The sequence below is a fragment of the Rhinopithecus bieti genome, unplaced genomic scaffold, assembly GCF_001698545.2.
Source record: "Rhinopithecus bieti isolate Rb0 unplaced genomic scaffold, ASM169854v2 scaffold_72411, whole genome shotgun sequence".
Lineage (NCBI taxonomy): Eukaryota > Metazoa > Chordata > Mammalia > Primates > Cercopithecidae > Rhinopithecus > Rhinopithecus bieti.
This window is the reverse complement of record NW_016826672.1, coordinates 1-14586: the sequence shown is the minus strand read 5'-3', so window position 1 is coordinate 14586 and position 14586 is coordinate 1. Positions and strand designations below refer to the sequence as shown.

The following is a 14586-nucleotide window of genomic DNA, read 5'->3' as shown; positions in this document are numbered from 1 at the left end:
TGGTCCATGGACCTGCCTTTGAAAACCACCAGATTGGTGCATAGCACTCCGTATGCACCTACACTAGACACTGGCTTCCAAGTCCTGACGCCCTTCCCCACTAATAAACAAACAGCTAAGAAGTGGGGAGGTAGTCCGGGTTGAAAATAATGCTCTGGCACCTTTTGCTTGCAGATCTCCTTTTCTGCCTTGCTGTGTTTTCCATTTTGGTCTTAAGTCTCTTTTCTTCTCAGATGAATCACTCAGAGGTCAACCTCTTCCCACAGGTTCACAAGAATGTACTTTAAACATGTACTCTTTGAGGACACATTCTTTGACGAGTGCTATTTTGAAGATGTAACATCAACAGATACCTACTTCAAAAATTGTACCATTGAATCAACCATCTTTTATAACACAGGTAGGTAAGAAGATTAACAGACTGAATAGACTGTAACAAGAGACAACTAGTGTTGTCCACGAATCAAAATGCTCAGGCATAAACTTCAGGAGTAGGAAAGTATTCATAGATACAAATGCCAAGCCTTGGTGGGGAAATGGATTTTAGCCCCAGGCATGGCACAAATTAGGTGCACAGCCTTTGCTAAGGCATTTAATGTATCTGTGTCTCAGTTTTATCACAAATGAAATGGAAACAAAAGTTCTAGCCAAATATCCTCATCTCTGTGAGGCTGATGCTATACACGAGGGTCTTTGGTAGGAACGAAGGATGACACAAATAACAACTAGCATTCCAGGAGGGCTGCATTTTATGCAGGGAATGCATGCATTCCTGAAGACCTTGCATAATTTGAAACTTGCAAAATGCAAGACTCATGTTCTCACAATAATAAATGAAAAGGGTAAATTACATCTGTTCACATTTTGTGCATAAAGTGAAATGCGAAGACTATTTTAAAATCATACTGTTCCAGATTTCTGTGATTTAAAAAGTCACAAAATTCTACCACTTCACCGCTTCCTGTTACTTTTACTACCCTCATCATCACTTAATAACATACCAAGTGAAGTTGGGGTATAAGGAAACCAACTGAGCTTCATTAGGGGGCTTTACCTACATTGTCTCAATGGAGAAATGTACTATTTTTTAATCCTTCTTTTATAGCTAAGGAAACCAAGTTAAGGAAATCAAGACTTAAGCAATTTGCTCAAGGCCGTGGTTAGCAAGTGGAAGGAGTTTGGATTCATTCCTCAATGGTTTGGCTGTAAAACCTACAATCTTTCCACAGAACTACTTGCATTATGTCCAGATCTATGCTTTATTTTTGGCACCAGCAGCGAGGGATAGTTTATATAAGAACATCTTTTTCCTCTATGATATCAGCCACAAGAGCTTCAATAGCTGGTCTCTAAATATTCTGGACTCTCTTAATAATTCATTCTGGCACTTACCTTCCTGAATTTCCTTTTAGACTGATTTTGAAACAATGATGAGTTCCAGAAGTTTACTAAGTGTCATTAAAAACTGCATATCACTTTATGATTTCAAGTTTGAATGATGCCTCCTTATTTGAATACTCTGATCATGGAGATTTTTGCAAACATATGTAGTCAGGAAATGTCAGAGCTGGGAGAAGCAGTGGAGATGATCAGGTGTACTCTTCCAATTTTGTAGATATTTTAGGCAGAAGCCTCAGGGAGGTTAAAGAGGGTCAACAGCAGGGCCAGTTCCCCAAACGCAGGTTTCTGGGGAGCCTGTTTAGGACTTCCTCTGTCAGAACAACTGATCTTAGAAGGTGTCAGAAGACTTGCAAACTGGTTCCAATGCCAATGGCTTTTATTTTTTAAGAATGTTCAGGTTTTGGCACAGACTACAGCAGTGGCTCTGGAGGGATTGGCTCCATCTGGAACCAACTCTCTTGTGTTCTGCTTCCCTATGCCAGGTAGCCTCCAAGGAGAGGCCTAGCTGTCATGGTCCTCAGTGTCTCAGTGTCACCTGATTAGTACAAACAGGACTGTTATCCAGCTGGAGAGTTTTGTTTTTTTTTTTTTAAGACAAAGTCTCCCTCTTTTGCCCAGGCTGGAGTGCAGTGGCATGACCATGGCTCAATGTAGCCTTGACCTCCTGGGCTCAAGTGATCCTCCTGCCTCAGGTGCCAGAGTATCTGGGACTACAGGCACATACCACCCCACCTAGCTAATTTAAAAGAAAATTTATTTATTTATTTATTTATTTATTGTAGAGATAAGATCTCACTATGTTGCCCAGGCTGGTCCTGAACTCCTGAGCTCAAGTGATCCTCCTACCTCGGCCTCCTAAAGTGCTTGTATTACAGATGTGAGCCACTACACCTGGCTGAGAGGACGCATTTTAAGTCTCTCAGTGTTAGTTTAATTCCCCTTGCTTTTAGGAACTTGAACAGGTCATTACATTTTGAAAGTTTCTCTATTCATCCATACCTTGATGACATGACCACATATTACCTTGACTTTGAGGCTGTCTGACTGGCAAAGGCTACCACAGCTTGCCTACAGGAGGGAGCAGACTTCATCCCTGCCTCTGCCTTTCTCTCTCCAGCTCCCTTGCACTTACATGAACCGAAGGTTTCCTTCTCTCNGGAGAGGCCTAGCTGTCATGGTCCTCAGTGTCTCAGTGTCACCTGATTAGTACAAACAGGACTGTTATCCAGCTGGAGAGTTTTTGTTTTTTTTTTTTTTAAGACAAAGTCTCCCTCTTTTGCCCAGGCTGGAGTGCAGTGGCATGACCATGGCTCAATGTAGCCTTGACCTCCTGGGCTCAAGTGATCCTCCTGCCTCAGGTGCCAGAGTATCTGGGACTACAGGCACATACCACCCCACCTAGCTAATTTAAAAGAAAAATTTATTTATTTATTTATTTATTTATTGTAGAGATAAGATCTCACTATGTTGCCCAGGCTGGTCCTGAACTCCTGAGCTCAAGTGATCCTCCTACCTCGGCCTCCTAAAGTGCTTGTATTACAGATGTGAGCCACTACACCTGGCTGAGAGGACGCATTTTTAAGTCTCTCAGTGTTAGTTTAATTCCCCCTTGCTTTTAGGAACTTGAACAGGTCATTACATTTTTGAAAGTTTCTCTATTCATCCATACCTTGATGACATGACCACATATTACCTTGACTTTGAGGCTGTCTGACTGGCAAAGGCTACCACAGCTTGCCTACAGGAGGGAGCAGACTTCATCCCTGCCTCTGCCTTTCTCTCTCCAGCTCCCTTGCACTTACATGAACCGAAGGTTTCCTTCTCTCCTTAGACCTCTACGAGCATAAGTTCATCAACTGTCGGTTTATCAACTCCACCTTTCTGGAGCAGAAGGAGGGCTGCCACATGGACTTGGAGCAAGATAATGACTTCCTGATTTACCTCGTCAGCTTCCTGGGCAGCCTGTCTGTCATACCCGGAAACATCATTTCTGCCCTACTCATGGATAGAATCGGAAGGCTCAAGATGATTGGTGAGTTGTCAGCAGGGTCACTTCTGGGCTCCAGTGCGCTGGGGTAGTGACTTTCAAGTGTATTAAAACAGGGAAATTTTCCCTTTTATTAAGTAATTATTGCACAATAAACCCAACAAGTAAGATCGCACATGGAGCTATAGAGCCAAGGATGCGTGCCTATAGAAAACTCCAGAGCTCCTTGGAAATAGTCAAGAATCTTTGGTCTAGGTGAGGGATTTTTGTTCATTTCCTGACAGAGAAATTCTGTGACAGTCATTTAATCTATTAGCACTTCAATAAGGGTAGTAATAATATCCACCCTGTCTCTACATCAGATTATTGTCAGAAAAATATATAAAATGGTCCTGGATGATGGTTTGATGTTTGAAGGTAAACTGTTTTACTTTTATTATTTAATAGCAATACCACTTTAGGCTTTAGGGTTGGACAGAGCCATGTTGAAGACATCACCGAAAGGCCGTTTGACCTTGAATGTGTTCCTTTGCTTCTCCGGACCTCAGTTTCCTTATTTATAAGAGAACAATTTCCACATCTAGCTGGTAGGGTTTTGTGAGAATTGAACATAAGGTACCTGTAATACTTGGCACACTGTAGGTTCTCAAAAATGGTAGCTATATTCATGTATGACTTGCCTCATTCCATCGGGACTTGCAGCAATTCATTACAGAAACACATGCTATGAATGGTAAACAAGAAGAAAAATGTACACATTGAGGACCAGGGAAAATGTACATTAGAATATGAGTCAAGGCCAGGGGTGGGGAAGTGGACAACATGTGGTTAATAAACATGCCATTAGGGACCTGCCTTAGGGAGGTCGTTGATTAGGAAAGTTAATACGAAGATTCCTAGCAGCAACGTGCAAAAGGAAACAAAATAAATCATAAAGTCATTTTGTTGGAGAAGAGGAAATTGATCAGGCCTTCATGGAAAGGAATTCTTTTCCTGACATTTGGCTCATACTGAATATCACTATTATAAATAGTAGCATGCATATTCAGCGTGGTGAGCATGAGAAGTGCCTGTGACTTCAGCTTTTTAATCTCGTGGTGAGGGTGGAGTCATCTCTTAGGCATGGCAGACTTCATGCTCTCCTCTCTTAGAGGGAGTGCCTGGTTAGTCCTGAGGCCCTATGGAGGAAGGGACAACGGCTTACTCACTTCCGTGACCCCTGTGTCCAGCGCAGTGCCTGCAGTAGAGCTGACACTCAGCAATGCCGCTGAACTGACCAGAACAGATGAAAATGGCCTCTTTCCTAGGTTAGCTCCAAACACCAAGCTTTCAGCAGAAGACACTACAGGTTGTCATCTTAAAAAAAATTTTGGCTGGGAGTCAGGTGGCTCCATCTCTGCCAAGATTAGCTTTATGTGTTGACCCACGTGAACTTCTTTGAGCTTCTTTGAGCTTCCATTTCCATTGTTAAAATAATACCTCTGTTTGCCTCAATGAGACAGGGGTATGAGAGCACACATGTGACACTTCTGCCATTTGTCACCAGCCTTATGAGTCCCAGAGTTGACCAGTGGAGTCTCTGGTCTGTTCATGAAACAGCTGAGGAAGTTTTGGGGGAGGCAGGGTTATAAGGATGGGGTGGGTGCCCATGTCGATGAGAACGTCCCACCACCTAATGACCTGCCACATGCTCCCTCGTGGAAGTGGAGTCGGGGTGGTATGGCTGAGCACAGGCGCAGGCAGAATGGTGAGACAGCAGACATCCTTTCCCTCACCGCTGAAGCCCTTCTTATAGTGAATACATCACAGATCAAAACAATTCCTATAATGCTAAATAAAGGCATGCTCTCCAATGAGAGATCTAGAACTAATATTTAATCATTCTTTATCGCCTACTCTCTTGTGAATGTCTGTTTTGTTTCTGAGCTAGAGGCAAGCTTGTTAAGAGCTCAGACAGGGCCTTCTTTTTCTCTCTGCCCTTCAGTCTTTAGTAAAAGGCCTGACGTGCAGTGGGTAGACTGTGATATTGGCAGTGCATGGTAAAGATGAGGTGCTCAGTTAATACCTGTTTCACTGGGATATGGGATGTGGGGGAACCACTTTGAAATAGCCCTATCCCCAGCTCTCAGACCAATCCCGCTAGAAAATCTGCAAGCACATTTTTGTTCTGCTTAATCTGCTGGGCTCTTTGTAGTGTGCAAGTCATTTCTTGTTATCAGTGGAGTAGAAGTTTTCCTGACTAGGCTGTTACCCACTCATTTATTCATTCAGTAACATTTATTTATACAGTACTTATTCTCTCAAGGCTGGGTGGGAGGCAATGGGAATGCAACAGTAATTGAAACAGAAAATATCCCTGTGCTTATGGCTCAAATGATCTGTTAGGAGAGGCAGACTTCAACTAGAAATTTCATTTACCTCAACACTATGACATGCTTATTATTATTGAATATTATTAATGTTTAACAGGTGTTCAATATTAATGCATTGAACCCTCACGATAACCCTATGATGTAGGCACTAATTTAATCAACATTTTAGAGATGGGGACAGTGAAACAGCTCACAGAAAGGTGAAGCAACTCACTCATGGTCACACAGGTAGTACGGAAGCCGGCATTTGCACCCAGGCCTCCCAATTACAAGAGGAATAAGAATTATAGAAGTGGAAGTACACTGGGCCCTGGGGACTTATAGCAGGAACACCTAACAGAGTTGAAGGATCAGGGAAGGCCTCCCTGAGTATTAGCTGATTTGTCAGATGATCATGTTTTGTGGTTATCAAGTGTTTGCCAGCATTTACTGTAAGCCAAGCCCCGTGGCTGGCCCTTCTGAGGGATGTATGGATGTAGAGGGTATTGTCCACAGAGCACTTGAGGTCCTAGGCATGGCAGTTTCCCATGTTCTAGTTCTCTCCTAGCTTTTGGAAAAAGGTTACCAGGCACCTGCTCACAGCCCTGCCGCTTCCCAGAGTGGGCAGGATCCAGTTGGGCAGTTATCATTTCCTAGTTCATCAGCAAGGATTAGCACTAGTCTTGCAGCCCCACGTCTGAGGGTGACACTCCAGGCTGAGGCCCATCCCTGGGGAGGCATTTCTTATTGAGGCCAGGTCGGTCTCTGGCTTCTTGCCAACTGGAATACCTTCCTCCCACAGGGTCCTGGTGCCTGGTGGGGCACTCGTGCCCTGTGTTCCGATTGGTTGTTTGAGACCTGCTTCCTTCCCACCTTTCTGTTCACCCTATTTCCACCTCATCGCCAGTCACTTTCCTGGGCTGCAACCTGTTTTGCCATTCTCTGCATCCACCTTGGACTTGGAGCTTGCATACCAAGTTCCTCCGGGCTGAACTTACTGGATTTGGGCAGCATTTGACAGTCTTCTTCAGATGGGATCTCCTATTAGCTCTATAAGGGCTGTGCTGCTCATTTTCTGTTCACTCCAATCCCCACCCCAGAGATCTGAGCTGCACTTCTCCACCCTGCTGGGAGCCCAGCGAGGCTAACCTCATGGACTGCATACTTAGATTCCTGGAGGCGAAAAGAGACTCACCCCAGATAGTTCTAGTAAGGAAACCTTACTCATAGGGCTTTTAGAGGTGTCGGCAGGGTTGTGGAAACAAATAAGGCAGGTGAGGCACCCAGACACTAGCAAAAGTGAGAAGCAGTTACCACCTCTATGGCTATGAGGACAAGGGGGAGCAGTTGCACTCACAGAGCTCCGTGGGGGCTGGAACCATGGAACAAGAGCTACCTGGGAGGAACTGGGGTCTTGGAGGGATACAGCCATTGCCAGAAAAGGCCTTCTACCGCAGGGGAGGAGTTGGGAAGAGGTACTCCAGCCACTTTCCCCTCCCAACTGATAAGAAAGTCCATGGGGTTAGTGAGTAGAGATTATTGTTCACAGAGCACATGTATAGAGTACAGAGTATAGAGTAGGGCTGAAAAGGGCAGGTCAGATCTCTGGGGTGGGGATTCAGGTAAATGCAGAATAGCACCGCCTTTCTTCAGGTTTCCCTTCAGTAGCCCATGTACAGGTGTGTTCTCACCAGGTTATAAGCTCCATGAGAATGGATTTTTTTTAATTATGTTTTTATTTTCAATGGATAAATTACAATTGTGTATTTTTATGGGGTACAATGTGATATTTTGATGCATATATACAATGTGGAATGATTAAGTCAAGCTAATTAACATATCCATCACCACACATATATATGTTTTGTAGTGAGAATATTTGAAATTTACTCTCAGCAATTTTGAAATATACAATACATTGTTAGTAACTGTAGTCACCATGCTATGTAGTAGATCTCGAAAAGTGAGATGATGTTTCTGTGCCTGGCTTACCCCATGGACTGTATCTAGCATCCTGCCTTCCAGGTTCATCCATGTCCTAAATGGCAGAATTCCTTTCTCTTCTCTTCTCTTCTCTTCTCTTCTCTTCTCTTCTCTTCTCTTCTCTTCTCTTCTCTTCTCCTCTCTTCCCTTCTCTTCTCTTTTCTTTTCTTTTCCTACTTTCCTCTCTCTCCCTTCCTTCATTCCCTCCTTCCTTCCTTCTTTCCTTCCTTCCCTCCCTCCCTCCTTCTTTCCTTCTTTTTCTCTTGTTTTTTTGACAGCGTCTTGCTCTGTCACCAGGTTGGAGTGCAGTGGCGCCATCTCGGCTCACTGCAACCTCTGCCTCCTGCTTCAAATAATTCTCATGCCTCAGCCTCCCAAGTAGCTGGGATTACAGGTGTGCACCACCGAGTCTGGCTACTTTTTGTATTTTTCGTAGAGACAGGGTTTCACCATGTTGGTCAGGCTGGTCTCGAACTCCTGACCTCAAGTGATCCACCCACCTTGGCCTCCTGAAGTGCTGGGATTACAGGTGTGAGCCACTGCGACTGCCAGAATTCCTTCCTTTTTAGTGTCTGAATAGTATCCCATTGTGCATGTAAACCACCTTTTCTTTATCCAGTCATCTGTTGATGGCCACTTAGGTTGACTACATATTTTGACTATTGTGAATAATGCTGCATTGAACAAGAGGCACAGATCTCTTTGACATCCTGGTTTCAAATCAAGACTGAGGTTTTGTTTTTGTTTTTTGGCTGATACTGATGTAGCTCAAGCACCTAGAACAATGTCTGGTACATAATAGATTCTCAACAAATGCCCCTATCTGCCCTGTCCCATCATTCTGAGCTGGGCAGCACCTTAGTGTGGTGACTTCAGAAGCCTTCCTAAGTCTGGTGATCCGACCCATGCAGAGGGCTCTAATGCCATGGCTGGGGTGCCATGGGAGGGTTCCAGCTGTGCTCTCTCTATGTGGAGGATGAACCTAATACTTCAGGCAGCCTTGGCTTCAGGTGTACCAGTGAGGGTGGGAGATGGGATGAGAACTGTGAGTGATAGCCATGTGCAAGACATAGGCCTCATGTTTCTTTTCGACCTTGAACTCCCTCTGCAGGTGGCTCCATGTTAATCTTTGCAGTCTGCTGCTTCTTCCTATTTTTTGGCAACAGCGAGTTTGCGATGATCGGCTGGCAGTGCCTGTTCTGTGGGACAAGCATTGCAACCTGGAATGCTCTGGATGTGATCACAGTGGAGCTGTATCCCACCAACCAGAGGTCAGTTCTTCCATGGGCTTTCCTCAGGGACTTGTTTGGGTTTCTTTGGTCAGAAGTCTGCCTGCTCCCTGAATCTCATGCTGTGCATGGCCATCATGGTCTTTCTGCTGTTCCATGAAACAAACGTCTCTTACGTTGAGATTCTCCTGCATGGTGGATGGCATAGACCTGAAAGTTGGCAGGCTAGGGCTTGATAAGTTTGGAAGGATGGCAAGAAGCAAAGGATGGGAGCAGACCATGTCCAGGAGAAGGAAATGAGAGTGAAAAGTTGGCAAAACCATATGTGTCATGTAATCCACAAGAGAGAACAGACCTGCCAATGGGAGATAAGGCAAAAAAGTGAAGAACTGAAATAGCACAGGGGCAGGGAGATAAATAAAGCTCAGGAGGCAGTATGAAGTCCAGGGAATCTGCAGAGAATGTGGCAGGGAGGCCCAGGGGTCACTTTTATTTTGCACAGGTCATATATGGGAAGAGGCCTGGTTTAAAGGCATAGGGTGAAAGTCATTACTTAGTAATTGTTTTTCTTTGCAGAGGGGAATTGTGAATTTTAAGGAGAGAAGATAAGAGGCCCTGTGTTCAGAAAGGAATGTGAAATGGTAAGGAGGGTGGGTAAATGAAATTCTGCAAAACCCTTAGTGGTATTTCCAAAATTGGCGACAGAGGTGTTGGGATATAGATAACTAAGGAAGAGCACAATGTGTCATATTTGGAGCCCCTCTCATTTGAGTCAAAGAACTGCTAAGTTTTACACAAAATAACAGGAGGACAAATGATTATTATTTGAATATGATGTGATTTTACATCTAGGAAACCTAAGAGAATTAACTAATGAGACTACTAGAGAGAAAAAGACAATTTGGTCAGGTGGTCAGTAATAAAACTAAATTATGTGTAGGTTTTAAAATATATTGAAAAAGTTAAAGATGCAATTCAAATCCATTTAATAACAGCAGACATCATAAAATAATTAGGGATCAACTTGGCAAGTGAAACACTTAAATGAAGAAAACCATAAAGCTTTACTAAGAAATGTTTTAAAAAGACACATAAGAGAAGATAAATATATGCCAGCTCAGTGATCTGGGAGGCAGAGGCAAAAGGATTGCTTGAAGGCCGGAGTTTGAGATCAGCCTGGGCAATATAGTGAGATCCCATCTCTACAAAATATATTAGAAAATTAGCCAGGCATAGTGTCATGTGCCTGTAGTCCTAACTACTCAGGAGGCTGACGGGGAGAGCTGCTAGAGCCCCGGGGGTTCAAGGTTATAGTGAGCTAGGATCACAACACTGCACACCAGCCTGGGTGACAGAGACAGACCCTGTCTCAGAAAATGTATATATTTATGGATTATGTATTTATATATAATTCTGATTATATATAATTAATAGCACATAATTAGTATATTCTTATTATATATAAATAAATGTATATATATTTAAGAGACAAGATATAATTAATTTTGGATAAGAAGATTCAATCTTACAAAAATGTCAAATTGTATTTCGATTTTTTCTAACATAAAAGAGTTCATTCAAAATTCAACAAGCTTTTTTTTCCCCCCTGGGAACTTGAAAAAAGCTTATTTTAAAAAGTACATATGTTAAAAGATCCAAGAAAATACAAAAACAAAAATACTAAGACAAACAAATGAAAAAGACTGGGTTGGTGATTATAAAGCTACAGTGTGGTACAGTTATAGACAAAAATGAAAGAAGAGTTTTAAGTACAAAAATATACCCACTTTCTTAATAAACTTGTGGTATGAGAAATAAACATTTTATTTCACTTGGGGAGAGGTAGTATTGGGAATATTGCCTCTGCATACAGATGGGGTCATGAAAGAATAAATGATTAGTAATAGTTCTCACTGGAAAGTGGGATTGAAAGATCATAATTAGGATTAGGTTTTGCTGTGGCTGACAGAAACCTCAAATACATTGCTGTGGTCTTGAGAAGGTTAAGCATTGCATTTTTTCTTTCCTGAAAAAGTCTAGAGTGGGTGATGCAGGCTCTTTCTATCTCATTGTTTTTCATTGCATGGACTCACCATGGTCCAAAATGAAACCATCTGTGTTCCATCATGAAGCAGGGTAGAAGGAAAAGAAAGGGGAACAGAGCAAAAGGCCCACCCATAAAGTCCCTTAAGGAAGCTTCTTGGAAACTGCCGCCACTTTCACTTACATCCCATCGGCCAAAACTAAGTCACATGGCCATTCTCAGCAGCAAATGAGTCTGGGAAATGTAGTCCTACATTTGGAGAAATGCTATTTGGGGGCAACTGGCAGTCTCTGCTTCAGGAGGGTTGAGAATGTCAAAAGGGGGAACACTTACATTTTCTGCTTTGCATACTTCTTCATCCTTTCAGGATTTCCATAGTAAGCATGTAGTACCAGTAAAAAATGTTTAAATAGATATCTTTGAAAAAAAAAAAAAAAAAGAAAGAAAAACCCTTGAAGAAAACACTTCAAAATGTTAACAGAGGTGATTGTCTCTCGGTGAAGAGGTTAGATATCCATTCATCTTTATATTATTCTGTATTTCCAAATTTGACTACAATGAGAATGTGTTATTTTTATATTTAGGAAAGAAAATTCCCTTTAACCCCTCTTCCCCCTGCAATAAGGAAAAGAAAGATTCCAGTCCTGTTCATCTAATGAGGTTCAGAATGTCAGAATTATTTCCATTCCTCTTCTTTTACAGAGCAACAGCCTTCGGCATTCTCAATGGGTTATGCAAATTTGGCGCCATCCTGGGAAATACCATATTTGCTTCTTTTGTTGGGATAACCAAAGTGGTCCCCATCCTTCTGGCTGCTGCTTCTCTGGTTGGGGGTGGCCTGATTGCCCTTCGACTGCCAGAGACTCGAGAACAGGTCCTGATGTGAACCATCTATGGGAAAAGGAAAGGTCAAGAGAATCTTGTCCAGGACACTAAAATGCATCCACACTTCCTGCCTATCATGGTCCAGGGGGCACCTCGGATAACACGCGAGGAGAAGTTGACTTTGTGACCCCTAGTTTAGGACCCACTTCAGCTGTCAATATGTTTGTAACTCAGGTGACTGTTTTGGGGGTGCCCTGAGCCACCCCTAGAATCACAGAGCTGCGTGTTTAACTTCAGGTCTTCCCAGTCCAAGGCAGGGAGAGGATTCTCCAGTGAGTGCACACACTATGCAAGGAGTAAGCATTTCTCTAAGTCAAGTGCAAGGACTTACTTGCATTTCAAAAGGAATTAGAGGGTAAGAAATACCCAAGCTCCTCCATAAAGCTCCTTGGAGCCCAACAACTTAACAAATCAACTTGGCTGGAAGTTAGAGTCATTATATGAATATTGGGCTTGAAGTACAGGATACATATATTTTTGCATTTAAAAGTATCACCTATCATATTTTCCACTCGAATACTGGCATGGTACCATTGAGAATACTCTGATCTGGAAAGCCAAATATTTGAGCAACATCTATAGAAATCTACTTTTCTCCTAAGTCTCCTAGGCTTTCCATGATAATTAGGTGATACATTTAAGAAGGATATTTATTTCTGTTTTGCTCTATTCAAAGAAATTCAATGGGTTAGGTATTCTGTAAACTAAGCTTGTTTATAACTTTATTTGGGTTTAATTTCCACAACTGGTATCTGCAAATATTGCCAGCATTTTAGCCATAGTTTGGGAGAACTTGGTGTTTGAGGTCCCAGGAAATGAGGTCCGATCAAATGAAATGCAAGCACAATTTCTTACAGCCATTTAACTTTCTGCTGGGAGGATGTACTTAACAAACTCACGTTGTACAGTCCACTTAATCCAGGCACTTTCTTTGTGCAGTTGGAGTGAGTAGTTACTTCTCTCTCTTATATAGATGACTTGTGAAACTCAAGCTTACCATCTTCAGTGCTGGCATTTTACTTTGCCACTCACCCCAAAACAACATGAGATGTGTTCAGTGGCCTCTGGTACTCTTTCTGGCAAGAATCAAACAACGTGGGGACTGAGGGAGGGATGGGGAAGTGTAGCCACAGTTCTTCCAAGTGTAAATACTTTTTGTTTGTTCTAGCAGTAAAATGCAAATGCAATCCATATTTGTTAGAATGGTCGGGTCTCATGAGAAATCTATGCTACGTGTCCAGGGCTTTTGAAACAAAGAGTCCATTGGAGTGGGAGTTAGGGAGTGTAGTGGATGCCAAATATGTCTTTCTTCAGTGCTTAAGAGAACTCTTTCCTGAAATCCAGCTTTGAACATAAACAGGGGTGTGGGTTGGGGCAGGAGCCTAGGACAAACCTGTCTGATGAGGGTCAACAATAGACTGAAGTCTAGACTGCATGGAAGAGGAACATCAGAAGTGTCTGACAATGGAGGGGACAGTGAGCTATGCACAACCGCCAGTGGAGGTGAACTTGAACCTGCCCAGGCCGAATGAACATCAGCCTGCAAGAACTAGTTCTTTGAATTGATTTGCAATGCTCTCAAAGGCTATGAAGTGCCACATTTTCCCTGTTAGAGATCTCCAAAAATTTCAAACAGAATAATAATGGCTGCATCGAGTGTTTTCTCAGTTTTGGAGAAATGCTTAGGTCCTATGATAGCTTCGGGACAGCTTTCTGTAATTTTCCTCAATTAACGGGTTGGTAGGGGTAAATCTTATGACACCTTTCCACCGTCGATTTGTGATCAGTTTTAATGGTTAAAATGTTTGCTCTGCTTCTGTCAACCCTCACCTTTTTATTTACACCCCTCCCTTTTTTTCTGTACAGGGAGAGAAGACATATCGACTCTGACTGGACACCCCGATTCCTCCAAATATATATACCACTGTGTATTAATCTTTCTCTCAGTGTTTTATAGGGATACTTAACATAATGCTGTGTCAATAATGAAAGGCTTGATGTAATATAGCTGTAATTTACCTTCCATATGAATGCAGTGGTTAGGTTCATAAAAGAGAATTGTGTGAGTCTGGGATTACCACATCTAAAACATTATTCTTTAATGGGATAATACAATTCATAGAACAGCTACCACTTAAAGAATTTGCAGGACAATTAGAGCCTGCATTTCTAGTTAAGATGTATCTTGTAGATTTAAAATCGGATTAACTTTTGAGTGCTGGGGTGGCTGCAATAATTTGGGGGCTAACTCCATTTGGTTTCCAAGCTCTCACTTCTGCATTATCTTTACGGGTCTTTAAACCAGCCACCTAACCAATCAAGGGCAATTCCCATTTGATCTATCACTCAGGCCTTTGTAAAGAGTGCATCCAAGCTCTGCAGACTTTTCTCATGAAAGATTGTCTAGCACGAGTACCTGGCTACTTAAATGCTGTCACTCCTGCTGAGATAAATGTGTCTTTCAAAATAGTCTCTGTGGGCCGGGCGCGGTGGCTCAAGCCTGTAATCCCAGCACTTTGGGAGGCCGAGACGGGCGGATCACGAGGTCAGGAAATCGAGACCATCCTGGCTAACACGGTGAAAGCCCATCTCTACTAAAAAATACAAAAAAAAAAAAAAAAAAAAAAAAAAAAAAAAAAAAAAACTAGCCAGGAGAGGTGACCTGTAGTCTCAGCTACTCAGGAGGCTGAGCCAGGAGAATGGCCT

General features: G+C 42.6%; 1 protein-coding gene across 1 annotated transcript; it reads left to right on the top strand.

The window, feature by feature from the left end:
- Positions 1-266: 266 nt before the first annotated feature.
- Positions 267-13780, top strand: LOC108523024 (synaptic vesicle glycoprotein 2B-like; the record flags this gene model as incomplete). The annotated part of the gene is made up of 5 exons (XM_017863479.1): positions 267-400; positions 3233-3433; positions 8834-8993; positions 11698-12176; positions 13747-13780. Coding segments are annotated over 4 exons (679 nt in total), but the record flags the coding sequence as incomplete, so codon positions are not given.
- Between the last annotated feature and the right edge of the window lie 806 nt (positions 13781-14586).